Raw genomic sequence first — 13,138 nt, forward strand, 5'->3', positions numbered from 1 at the left:
TACGGAATGATAAGACGTTCTTGAAATTATGTCAAAAAATGTATATTAAACCTACCACTTAATTGTTATAATCTTTATATATAACATACATTACATTATATTAATATGTACAAATTATTTAAAAAATACTATTATTAGAAATTGTATAATCAATTCTAAATATTTTTTTATCTTTTGACCTTTTATTTTTTTTACGATATTAAGCAATAATATTAATATCCCTCCCATTATCATATCCCTCCCTCCCGATTCGCTGAGGTCGCACTTTACTCCGGTCGCAATACACACACTATATACAGTATATTGCATGTTTAATACATTGTCTAATAAAAATAAAATAAAATTTAATAAATTATTTGTGAAATGAGTAATATCAACAAATTTATATAAAATATTACTTGTCACAATATATATTTCTATTTCTAAATAATTAAAATTTATAATAGTTTAGATTGTATCAGAATTAGATATTTTTCTTATCTTTTATACAAGTTATTTAAAAAAAGCATTTTTATTATAAGATGTTATTCTTTTATTAAAAATTTATTAAAATTACGAATAAAATAGTACTTTCGTGCAAAAGTTATTTTTTTATTTTTTATTTTACGCATGTGTCTCAATTTCTTCTCGATATATATTCGTCCGAAATTAAAAATTTTATAAATTGGTACAAGCAAGCAATATACATATACATATATATATATATATATATATATATGTGTGTGTGTATATTATAAAATGATTTAAAAACGATACTGCGCAAATAAATATTTATTTCCATCAGTATAACAATTATTAATAAAAGATAACAGATTATAAAATGCTCACCTCGCGATCTGTTACATTTGGTCCTCGCTTCCTTAGTTTCGGTTCTTTTTTTCCGCATTGTTATCTCTTCGTGGCACTCACACCTGTTTCCTAAAACAAACAAAATATTTATTACAATTAAACGCGATTACCAGTAATCACTAGAATACAATGATCGTGCGGCTTTGCTATATCTTGTGTGATACTCTCGATATTAAGTACGCGACGCGTACTTAATTATATTGCAACAGCGGAGAAATAAATATAAAAGAAATTATGGCACGTTCGATATCATCGATATTTCGAATAAAAATGCAATGAAATGTATATCTGTGTAAGATGGCATATAAAGTTTTTTGGATGCCAAGAGCGACGCGTTACTAGATTGATTCGCGCGATAGATCTTACAATAGGCCGAACAAGGCTTTCGCGAAATACGCGTTCGAACGGATTATCATACTAATTTCCGTGCGCCGAATCTATACTTCGCGATAGCTATTGCAATGAATCTGAAATGCAAAGTTAATGCATGTTACATACTTACTGATTAAATAAGTCGTGCCACTCGTTCCGGAACCGATCCGTCTCCGTGTCGTATTCGGCGCATCCTGGAAAAGGAGAACGTAATTAATATGGCGAAGGCGTTTTGTCTCTCGCGCGCGGTCAACTCGCGCCGAAAGCGCCGCGACGCACGGCGTCGCTATACGCGTCCCACTCTCAACTTCGCGCTCACGAACTTTCTGAACTTCGAAAATCATATATTATAAACTCGCCTATTATTACGATTGTTATTTTGCATGTTTTCTAACGAATCTAGCGTATTAATATTTTATCCGCGATATTCGCGACACTCGAAAATGCGACCGTCACTTTCGCGATTGCTCGCGCGACGCGCCTTCGGTCGTACAAGTACCGCGGAATACGTATTTTCAAGAAATATCAATACCCGAGCTCTAAATCGATACTACGCGATAGATGCTGTAGTTAATGTAACGCACGCAAGGTTAATATCTGTTGTACGTACCAATTAAATGAGCCGCGACGCCACTCGGTCCAGAGCCGATCCGTTCCGTGTCAGCCGCCTTCTGGAAATGGAAGGAGAAGGTCATACGTCATCAATATGGCGGAGGCTTCGTTCCCGCGCGGGCAACTTTGTGCGCTGAAAGCGCCACGGCCACGGCGCGGCGCGCGGCGTCGCTACGCGGTCTCGCTCTCAACTTTGCGATCATGAATTTTCCGAACTTCAAAAATCAAATACTATAAGACCGTCTATTAATATGATCGTTATTTTGTATTCTAGCAAATAGGCGTATTAATGTTTTTAACAGCTATCCGCGATATTCGCGATATTGAGAAATACGAACGTCACTTTCGCGATTGCTCGCGCGACGCGTCTTCGGTCGTACAAGTATCGCGGAATATGTATTTTCGAGAAATATCTACACCCGAGCTTTAAATCTATCCTACGCGATAGATGCTGTAGTTAATGTAATGCACGCAAGTTAATATCTGTTGTACATACGTACATACCAATTAAATGAGCGCCGCGACGCCACTCGTTCCGGAGCCGATCCGTGATCCGTTCCGTGTCAGGTCAGCCACCTTCTGAAAATGGAAGGAGAAGGTCATACGTCATCAATATGGCGGAGGCTCCCAGTAGTACCAACTGTGGCACAAGAATCGTGCCTGGGATTCGTAACTTAACCTCTCTGCTGTCAAGAAAGACGAAAATGCCTAAACCGGATAGCCGAAAATAATTTTCAATAAAAATAAGAGAAACCTGTGATAACACGGCTATAGAAAATCATGGCGATGTTCGAAGTGTTGAGGAAGGACTATAGCGTAAGTATAACGTTTGGAGTAAATAAGCATTAACTTGATTAACTTTATTCATGAATAATTCTTGCTTGGACGTGCATTTACAAGGGATCTTATTTCTCCTTTAGGATTATCTGCAGCAGCATTTCAAGCTGTCGGACGTCTCGTTGTTTCAAAAGAAGTGCGTCGAACGTTGTGCGAATGACAGCGACAGAAAAGTGGCGATCGATCAGGCGCTGCGTGACTCGTTGCTGGCCGTACTGACGGAAAACGCTTCGGGTAACGTGCGCTCCCTCGAATTGTACATCACGTTCTGTATAGAGCTATGCAGGAAGGATCTCGCGACGGCGAGTATGCCAGTGATGCTACTGGGCGATATCTTCGACTCGATGACGCTGGACAGATGCGAACAGTTGTTTACCTTCGTGGAGAACAACGTCACCGTGTGGAAGGAAGATCTGTTTTTTACTGCCTGCAAGAATAACTTATTGAGAATGTGCAATGACTTACTGAGAAGATTGTCGCGTTCGCAACAAACGGTATTTTGTGGCAGAATTCTACTGTTTCTCGCAAAGTTCTTTCCTTTCTCCGAGAGATCCGGCTTGAATATCGTTAGCGAATTCAACCTGGAAAATCACACGGAATTTGGCTTGGAAAAAGCAGAAGAAGACAACTTGGAGCAGATAACGAAGGACGACGACAAGTCAGAAAACAAGATACCAATTGATTATAATTTGTACAGAAAGTTTTGGGCTCTACAAGACTTCTTCAGAAATCCGAATCAGTGTTATAATAAAATGCACTGGAAGGTGTTTTCAGCTGTGAGTTTTAATTTTCTTTAAATCATAAGCCTGTTTGTTTTCGCTGTACTTCTACTAGTGCAATAAGTTAGAATGAAAGAAAATATATTTGTTTCATTCTAACTTGTACTATGTTGCAGTTCAGAAGTGCAGCAAAAACAAACAGACCTAATAATATTAATTTATTTTACAGATTTACTAAAAAAAATCTTTTTGTAGCATGCGTCTAATGTACTGTCAGCATTTGCTTCCTTTAAATTGGAGGAGCAACGTAGTTACCCTACAACATGCATCAAGATGGATACTTCTATGGAAGGCCCTTACAAAGAAACGCACTATTTTGCAAAATATTTGACCAATCAAAAATTATTGGAGTTGCAGCTGTCAGATTCCAATTTCAGGCGATATGTATTGCTGCAATTTCTCATTCTTTTCCAGTATCTGAATAGCACTGTAAAATTCAAGGCGTAAGTATTCTCCATATTAATGCAATACGATGAATATTTTACAGTGAATTCACAAGCCTCATACCTTTGAATTAATAAATTATTCGGCAATTAGTGAAACGCCTGTGAATAGTTATAAAAATGTTTGTTTTTCAAAGCTTCCTTGCCAGTGGCTATGAGACAAGGTCTGCTTTCCTTAAATTAAATGTCTTGTGATGTGTATGTTATCGAATCACTATGATGTTTGTTACTTTTAAGTGAGACACACGAACTGAAGCCGGATCAAGTGGAATGGGTGAAGACCACTACTGACCAAGTTTATACTCTACTGACCGAAACACCGCCCGATGGCCCCACGTTTGCGGAGACCGTGAAGAACATCTTGAAACGCGAGGAGCATTGGAATGCATGGAAAAATGAGGGTTGCCCGCCGTTTAAACGACCGACATCGGATGTTACTGACGAGGAGCCACGAAAACCGAGGAGATCGAGACGACGTATCGGTGATGTAATTAGGGACGCGCAAGCGGTTGGAAAATATCATATGGGAAAGTAAATATCTTTTACAAATGAAAGAAATAAATTAATATTTACGTATAAGATTGAATAATTAAATTTTATTATTTTTTAATAGCCCAGAACTCACTAAATTATGGAATCTATGTCCAAATAATCTCGAAGCATGCAAATCTAAAGATAGAGATTTTCTTCCATCCTTAGAAACGTATTTTGAAGACGCTATTATGGAATTGGATCCTGCTGCGATGGTCGATGATAAGTATAAGTAAGCGTTATTGTTTGTGAAATCTTTCGTTGTGATTATTAATGTATTAGTCTATTGTTTCTGGAAAACGGATTGTAATTCATCTCATAAATTATGTAACCATCTCATTCTCCTTCTCCTTTATTCACAACCTTCAATTTCCCAATCAACCCCCTTATAAACCGAAATAATACATGCGATAAAGATCGGGATCGGCCGATTATATCGTCTGCTCTCTTATAAAAAAACGCACATTATTCCTCATTATATAGTTATTAATAATAATGCGATAATCTTGTACTTACAGGAAGGTGAACGACGGTAACTTTGGTTGGAGAGCGTTAAGACTGTTAGCGAGACGAAGCCCGCACTTCTTTGTTCATGGCAATTATCCTATAAATAAATTGCCTGAGTATCTTGAGACAATGATTAAGAAAATTGCCAAGGATCGTCCAGTGAGTATCTAATGTTCATTATCTTTCTGTGTGAATATGCTTAATCTTTGTACATTTCTTAATTTTTTTTTACTGTGTCTCACAGCAGACTCAGTCCGATGTGAAATTGGAAACCGAGGAAACACCGCCGTCGGAATCTACCGATCAAGAATTTAACGAAGACGTTTTAAAACAGGAAAGCGAACAGGTCGATGCCGAAACCGCCGACGTGAAAGCAAGAAAGTTGAATAAAGTCACACCGGAAATGGTGGCAAAATTATCAGAGAGCCTGAAAAACGATTGGAAAAAATTGGCGACGAAATTTGGTTATACAAATGACGAGGTATATAAATTATCAAGCTTTTCTTATTATAACACTAATACTATTCATAATTATGGGATTTTAATATATGATATGCATTTTAGATTGCTTTTTTCCAAAGCAAAACAACGCCGTATGAACAATGTAAGACTATGCTTGAGATATGGGCAGAAGAGGATGAAGATGCATCAGTCGAGAATTTAGCTTATATTTTGGAAGGTTTAAAATACACAGAGGCATTGGCGGTGCTAAAATCTTAAGTACTCTTTAATTTAGTGAATAAAAATAATTTATCAATGAAGCACATACAAAACTGTACTATATTTTATCATTTGTAATAAAATTTTCAATCTTTTCATCATGTACATGCGTTTTAAATTTAATAGAGACAAGGGCTCGTATTCTTAGCTCACTTTTATCGAAATAAATGCGTGGATTTATTTTTGAGATTCTATAGTATATTTAACGTAAATTTATATGTGCTAAGTGCGCGCATTTATGATAAAGATGAGCTGAGAATACGAGCCAAGGAAATCATATTAAACTTCTAACTATTTTCAATTTATTTTAACTTACAACGTTTCGACCACAATTTGGTCCTTCTCAAGTGAAATATTGGTCGCGTTCAGCAGACCAAGTCACTCAGTAGCAATCGAACGTGATTGGCTCTTACTTTTAGAACCAACCAATCAACGCAGTGTGATGATAAGACGAACTCAACAGTTGTGCAACAGTTGTGTCTGCTGAACGCGCCCATTATACTTATAATTAAATACGCAACAATACATCATGCGTCGCGTCGCCAGACGTGTCCAAGCTACATCGTGCGAACGCCACGCTGGAAACAAATATGTCAATATGAATATGTCGAATGTAAAAGCGGGAAACATGTCGGAGGTAAATCGTAAAAACTTACATGTTATTAGATGCGTCAAAAGAATAAAATTGTAAAATTGTGAGAGTTGTAATTAAGTGTAAATTGTGAAGAAAATTAAACTGCCCATTTTCTCCACTGGATCCGTACCGTGCCATACCTATTCAAACTGGGCGAGCTAAAAAAAGTGAATAATTCGGTTGATGCGAGTGCAGACACACAAGTGCGTCGAGATTCTGTTAATTTTATAACGATACCGTATGTTGAACCTTAGTGCTAATATATTGGCCGTACAATAAGGAGTGTCAAATTTAAGACACTTCTAACGGCCCCGAAGAAATTAGATTGTAATTAAGAAAGGGAAAGACAGATTGCAGCCTTATTCGCAAACAGACTGAGCTTGTATATGAGATCGACTGTGTAAATTGCAGTTTTTGTTACATCGCGATAATTTACTCCGCGTAAACGAGTGAATTATCGTAAGTTACTATAGAAGTAAAGGCCATTGTGCACGTAACAAAGTTTTAGTCATAATCGAAAGACCGTAAGAAAATAGACCAATCACAGTCGATTATTCTCCTCGATCTCGAAGAATAATCGAGTGTGATTGGTCTATTTTCTTACGGCCTTACGATTATGACTAAAACTTTGTTACGTGCAATGGCCTTAACGCTCGCGCAAACGTAGTAATTGTCACGTTTTTTAAATTTTGGGATTTTTACTTTTCGGGGCAATATACGAGTTTTCAAATTTTGGCACATTTTTTTTTCAGGACTTTGCGTTCCACCGTAAATTTATAACGCAATATAGATATAAAAACGGAGGTACGTATAACTCTTTTTTCACAAAAATAATTTAAAATTTATCTATAAACGTTATGATGCTATACGTAGTATCGCACTATTCTTTTGACCATGGCAGTAGTTCACCTCTTATTTTACGACGCGATGAATCGCCACTTCGAAATTTGAACTAGAAATCTATTCGCCGTTTTCGCATATTTTGTACATATAAAATCTCATGAATCTTCATAAAAGTGTCAAATAAAATATCGCTAATCATCGTGGCTCTCCGAGAAGTGCCAAAAAGTTACAGATTTGAATAATTCGTTTTTCAAATTGTCTCAGCATCGTATAGGCGGCGCGCGCACGACCAGTCGCCAGCGCGCACCGCGCAGCGGCCAGCCGCCAACGCCGCCATGACACTCTCGGTAGCGCGACCGGTTCGGAACGTACGGAGCACGTTGCTCCGCGGATTAATCGCGGATTTTGCCTGTCGAAAGTGAGTAACGGGTGCGAATTTTGGTCGGGAGTGCCGTTGGAAGTGACGGGCGATCGTGTGAGCGTATCAATTACCGTGTGTCTTCGCGATTGACGTCGTTTCGCCTTTCGCCGCTCGTAACAGTCGCCTGCCGGCACTATGCGCCGTGGCTCCAAATTGCTCCCGGCTCCGGTGAGTACAAATTCCGATACCATAGACACGCGAAAATGACCCGTACCGTCTTGCCGAGAGAATCGAGGGCTAGGCTGTCTTTCCGTTAGATGTGGTATGTTCGTGACTCGGACCGTCGTGTCACTCGCGTTTACCGTGCGTAACCGAAAATCCGTCAGATGAAAGAGGATTGTTATCAGATAAACGGTATATCGTATCGATAGCAAGTGAATAGAGTGAATACGCGACAGTTCCGTCAAGTGAACTCCGCGACCGCCTCGTCGCGACTCGCTAGCACGGTCGGAGTAATGAGAACTACTTTATCGACGTGACTTTATCAACGTGTGAACGTACGAGAATTCCCATGAAATGAACTCCGTGCGATCGTAGCATTATTTGTAGCTTTGCATTTCTCACAGATTACAGTGTATGAGTTAATTGAAATGGATAGTGATTAGTAATAAGGAGTAATCGCGATGACGTGTTCTAATTAGCCGCGATTACTGCTTGTAGGTTTTTTTGTGGATCGGAAAGGTGAAATCGATGTGGTGTTAATATCACGATCGTTATATTTACCGAATTACGTGTATCGATTAAATTTTAAAAATATGGGATAGTAATCAGCAGTAATGGCGATCATTTTCTGATTAGACGCGATCACTGTGCGTATTTTTTTTGTAGATTAGTAACGCAAAATCGATGTACAGTTAATATTGCAACTGTTATATTTGTAGAATTGTGTGCATAAATTAATTAAAATACGGGATATTAATTGGTAGCGTGATTGCGATCATTTCCTTACTAGCCACGATCATCACTGCTTCTAATTTTTTTGTACATTAAAAGATATCGCTATAATTAATGCCGCAACTGCTTTTATTAAATTACATGCATGAGTTAATTGAAAAGTCTTTTCTGCATTAATTTTTACATATTAGTATTAGATACAATTAACAGTTCATGATATCGCGTAATATTTATAATAATAATTTAATATTACGAATTAATGTTAGATGAGATGTACATTTTTATGTTATTGGAAAAAGTATTATTTTAATTTAAAATAAGCGTTTAGAATCGGTAATGAAAAAAATATCAAGCACGTGTCATTTTATAACAGTAAATGCCATTGATAACATACTTTCGTGCTTTGAGATTCTTATATATAAGAGCAATTTATGCGTCTATACTGCATCTAACAGAAAATCCGCTGGTGTCACGATTTCTCTCAAACAGAATAAACGGATTAAAAAATATAGATCGGTTCGCATGTAAGTTAACGGAATTAATAAGTGCGACTGTGTGCGAGTGCGTGAAATCGTCGTGTGTCGATCCGTGATATAATCTGGACAATATCGATCGAATCCATCTTAATCGCGCGCGGAGATGGAATACCGTGACGTAATTAGTTGCTCAATTACGAACTTGCACGAGCTACGCATTTGCAACGGCTTAGAAGTCCTTGAGGATTGGCGCAATCAACAGCTTCTATAATGATCACTGCGAGGATTCAAGGTAAGAAATTTTTCTTGTTTTTAGGAGATACTTATATATTTACACGCATTATCAATGCAAGATATTTGAAAGTCAAGAAATATCTATTTTTTTTTAAACACAACAGATTATTAAAACTAAATTTTTTCCCATATTACGTAACGTTTGAACTAACATTTTATTCTACACATATCGATATATAGATATAACACAAATTGAAAAGATATTTATATGGCTTTCTATATGAAACTGTAAATATATTAACAAAACGATAAATTCTCCCTGAAATGATTGAATCGACGAATATTGCTCATGTTTGTAATTTAGAACTAAATTGAATATAAGATATGAATTTATAAATCATACTTTTTATCAAATTTAATAAAATATTCACTTTTTCTTTATATTCTTGCCGGATATTAAAGTTTATTATCTCTATTTTGATTTGAAGACGTATATAATATAATAAATATTATATTATATAAAATACTTTGATAAAAATGTATACATATATACATTTTATATACTATATATAATGAAAGCGAAGGAAAGAGTTAGAACTCGAGAATATTTCTTTTCATCTTTTATTTAAAAAGACAATAATAAAGTGTACAAATAATATAAAATTTGGAAACAAAACATTTTCGGTGCAAACTATATCGAAGGATAATCGATTGTATGTTCTTGTCACGGATATGTCACGAATTACTACTGACGATACTTAAAAAAGTTTACGTATGTACGTAGGAAGTATTCGCCAACAAGCTTGCTGACAACCTAAATATACATATGACGGTCTCATGAATAATCTCTATGTAATTGTAATAAATTATATTAATGTTAACGGTATATCTTCGAGTTATAGACATTGACTTAGATCTGATTTATGCTCGGTGTAATCCAAAGACCAGAAACATAAATTCTACGGAGTAAGCTGACAGAAAATAACAGGCAAGAAATGTATAAATTATTATACATATGTATTTTGTGGCAGAACTTTGGTAAACGTTACTCATTCACGTGTGTTCATTTAGGCCTGACAGTATTGCATATCATACATATTAAATTAATTGTGTCGTGTTAAGTACAGAAATTAAAGATATATATCAAGGCTACTTTATACGCGATAATATTAAAAGTCGTTACTTAAAAATAAAGTTAATAAAAAAAGTCAACACAAGTACAGAAAAGAATCTTAACATAATAAAGTATACGCTTTATTAATTTTTCATTTTTTTGTTAATATATTAATTTCTTGTTTCTTTCAATTCTCGAGAATTTCTGCGAAAATCCCAATAACAATTTTTCAAACATTTAGAAGAACCGATCGTTGACTATTCTTAAAGCGATCGATGTACGATTTAAGGTACAGGTAATTTTTTTCTTGATGACTCATCATGAGATACACGGAGCATAAATCTTCGACAATGAGTCGAGTAACTCGTCGTCTGAAACTCCTTAATCGATGTGCTTCTTACGTCTAACATACACACTCAATATGTATCAGCTAAAATGTAAATGCAACTTGATCGCGGATACGAACTTCATTTAGGTTTATTTAGGGCAGGCAGTGTTAAGTAATTACTTCCCTAAACGGTACAGCCCACATTCGCAGCGCACTTACAATATTTCGGCATTTGTAGTGTCGAACGTAACTACCTAGGTTTTAATCACTTGAGGATTTGCATGCTATTTTGCATTGCATCATTAGAAACAAGGAGGATTTATGCAAATAATTGAGAATCCGAATTTCAAACCATAGTAATCCAGAAAAATCAAAATTAAATTCCTTTCAGAAAAGATGTTAGACAAAGAAAAAATTTATAGTTTTCTATTTCATATCAAATAAGTCTATAAAAACACATCTGAAATCTAAATTACTCTATGTCCATTTATTATAATCTTTTTCAAGAAACGTCATAATTGAAACAATATATATGTATATTGTATCTTGAAAAATATGAGTCTTTCAATATAAGTTACGTTACAAAAATACTAAATATAAAATAATAAAAATGCTTCGAAAGGAGGGTTTGCTGGCGGTGGAGATGTCGTTGGTGGTGCTGGCGTTGTGATAGGTAAAAGTGAGCCGAGCTGAAAAACAGTATAAGAGAAATTCGGTGTTAACACAATTATAGCATTCTACGAACTTATAATAATAATACAATTTGATACTGACTGCAATGTATTGCCACCCATTGTTAACTCTGACTAGTAAAGCTTGTTCGTTTATTATATAAGCCAGCGTCCCGACTGGACTTACACTAGACATCTGTAAACGTAAAACAAGAATATTAAAAGTAGATTTGCGCAAAAAAAGCAATTATTATTAATTGCTAATTTGGGGAATCTTACTTTTGTCATGGCTTCTGTGTTTTGGAACGTAACAGCTCCTGGCACAATTTTCGTTGTACTTTCTAAAGGTCCCCTTGTAGCGGCAGCAACACCTTGAAAAAATTTTTGAAATTATTTAAGAATATAAAGATACTGATGTTAATGTGCAATTAGTGGAAAATATTTTATAATCATCGAAAGAGCGTTGGTTCTGGTGCATATTAATTTTAGTATCATACTGCAGATATTACCTAATTGCTCTTGTAGTTCTTTCAGTTGCTTGAGTTCACGTAGAGCTTTCAATTCGTCCAGACTACTTCTGGCTCCTTGCGGTATGCGAGTGTAAAATTTAATTTAATTATATTATAAATATTTGATAGGTGTTCGATAAAACAGATATTTATCGCAGACTTAGAATAATTTTACAAAATATTATTAATGAAATTGTTAATTTGTAATATTATTAAACGTTACATTAATATAATGACATCGGATATGTTACTCATAATTATAAACATAATTTATATTTAATCTAAAAATTTATAATTTATAATTTTAATTTTGTTATCGAAGTACGGTTAATCAAATGCTATCAAGTTATAAATGTTATAATAACTGCCAACATCTTCTCTAATATCTTAATGTCTTTACCTTGTCTGGGGGGATAATAATCTCTCTCTCCGAAAACGTGACTTCTACCGATCCCGGGTTCTCCTTTTTGTCCGATTAAAGACAAGCCGGGCGGACCAGGGGGCCCGGGAGGGCTTGGAGGTCCCGGAACTCTTACATATGATCCTTGAGGCGCTGGTCCAGGAGCTCCGGGAGCTCCTGGAGGTCCTCTCTGACCTTCTCTTCCCGGCTGCCCAGGAATTCCAGGGAAACCGTCGTCTCCTTTGTCGCCTTTGATCTAAAAAACGTATTTAACGCGTGAATAGATCGTCACAGTGTTTTTGCAGATAATGTTTTCCCGCAGAAGTACGTACGTCAATGTAATGAGAAGACTGCGATTATCGATTTTTTTTTTTTTCGCTGCATCGCATCGCTTCGGTAGACAGGCAGACAGATTTGTAGGCAGTCAATAAGTAGTAAAGTATTGCCAAGAACAGGAGCGGTTGATTTATCGGAAACATCGAAGAATGAGATTCAGCGATCGCTTAGGCGCATCACGTCGGCTTTCTGTCGACGTTTCTTCGTTGCGTACTTCTTCACGGATGTTCAGCAGAGACGGTTTATGTGCTAGGCGCGAGAGACATCTTTTTGGTCGTGGGAAGGCGATATCGGAATTTCCTGTTGCTCGACTGTGATCGCTCTTTCTCGAGAAATAATCTATCCTTGTCGTTATCAATGTTGTATTATGCCCTTAGAAAAATGATGGATATCTTGAGCGATTTTTATCGTTGTACTTTGTATTTTTATGGAATTTCCATCAGAGAGAGATTTCTTTTTATTGCATTGACTAGATCTCTACGATCTCTCGCCTGACAGGCGTTTGCGGCGTTTTCCGCCCTATTTATACCCGAAAATGACCAGAATCTCCCGCGCGAGATTCCCGCCATTTCCTATGCGTCTTAAAGTGGGGAGGTTTTCTAGAAGCTTCTAGAATCTTCTAGAAGCG

General features: G+C 36.4%; 3 protein-coding genes across 6 annotated transcripts in view; 2 read left to right on the forward strand and 1 right to left on the reverse strand.

Moving 5' to 3' along the window:
* Positions 1-2,463: 2,463 nt before the first annotated feature.
* LOC139817563 (THO complex subunit 1-like) lies at positions 2,464-5,753 on the forward strand. 3 transcript variants are annotated; one of them, XM_071785763.1, is made up of 9 exons: positions 2,464-2,649; positions 2,754-3,446; positions 3,645-3,892; positions 4,030-4,056; positions 4,130-4,423; positions 4,506-4,655; positions 4,942-5,089; positions 5,178-5,411; positions 5,495-5,753. In XM_071785763.1, the coding sequence occupies exons 1-9, from the start codon at positions 2,614-2,616 to the stop codon at positions 5,648-5,650; spliced, it is 1,986 nt and encodes a 661-aa protein (XP_071641864.1). In that variant the 5' UTR covers positions 2,464-2,613; the 3' UTR covers positions 5,651-5,753. The 3 variants fall into 3 exon arrangements, with proteins under 3 accessions (XP_071641864.1, XP_071641863.1, XP_071641865.1); XM_071785762.1 differs by having other exon boundaries at positions 2,467-2,649; positions 5,175-5,411; XM_071785764.1 differs by lacking the exon at positions 4,030-4,056 and having other exon boundaries at positions 2,467-2,649; positions 5,175-5,411.
* A 3,210-nt stretch (positions 5,754-8,963) lies between these two features.
* LOC139818446 (uncharacterized) overlaps positions 8,964-13,138 on the forward strand; it is a 94,590-nt gene continuing 90,415 nt past the window's right edge. The window contains exon 1 of one of the 2 annotated variants that reach the window (XM_071787162.1): positions 8,964-9,210. The gene's annotated coding sequence lies outside the window, so the exon portion shown is untranslated. The remainder of the gene's footprint in view (positions 9,211-13,138) is intronic. The other variant, XM_071787164.1, reaches the window with a different exon arrangement.
* Positions 11,063-13,079, reverse strand: LOC139818356 (uncharacterized). The gene is made up of 6 exons (XM_071786965.1): positions 12,992-13,079; positions 12,725-12,882; positions 12,175-12,430; positions 11,775-11,849; positions 11,545-11,636; positions 11,063-11,461 (listed from the first exon to the last, which is right to left on the reverse strand). The coding sequence occupies exons 1-6, from the start codon at positions 13,077-13,079 to the stop codon at positions 11,174-11,176; spliced, it is 957 nt and encodes a 318-aa protein (XP_071643066.1). The 3' UTR covers positions 11,063-11,173.

This window comes from Temnothorax longispinosus, chromosome 8, assembly GCF_030848805.1.
Source record: "Temnothorax longispinosus isolate EJ_2023e chromosome 8, Tlon_JGU_v1, whole genome shotgun sequence".
Taxonomy (NCBI): domain Eukaryota; kingdom Metazoa; phylum Arthropoda; class Insecta; order Hymenoptera; family Formicidae; genus Temnothorax; species Temnothorax longispinosus.

Bases quoted from the DNA above. Each gene is read 5' to 3' on its own strand.
- LOC139817563 (XM_071785762.1), top strand. From the start codon at position 2,614: ATGGCGATGTTCGAAGTGTTGAGGAAGGACTATAGC. The intron at 3,447-3,644 runs GTGAGTTTTAAT...ATCTTTTTGTAG, and splicing joins ACTGGAAGGTGTTTTCAGCT to CATGCGTCTAATGTACTGTC. The intron at 4,656-4,941 runs GTAAGCGTTATT...TTGTACTTACAG, and splicing joins ATGGTCGATGATAAGTATAA to GAAGGTGAACGACGGTAACT.
- LOC139818356 (XM_071786965.1), bottom strand. From the start codon at position 13,079: ATGGCGGGAATCTCGCGCGGGAGATTCTGGTCATTTTCGGGTATAAAT. The intron at 12,431-12,724 runs GTACGCAACGAA...TACGTTTTTTAG, and splicing joins TGCTGAACATCCGTGAAGAA to ATCAAAGGCGACAAAGGAGA. The intron at 11,850-12,174 runs GTAAAGACATTA...GCATACCGCAAG, and splicing joins TTATTATCCCCCCAGACAAG to GAGCCAGAAGTAGTCTGGAC.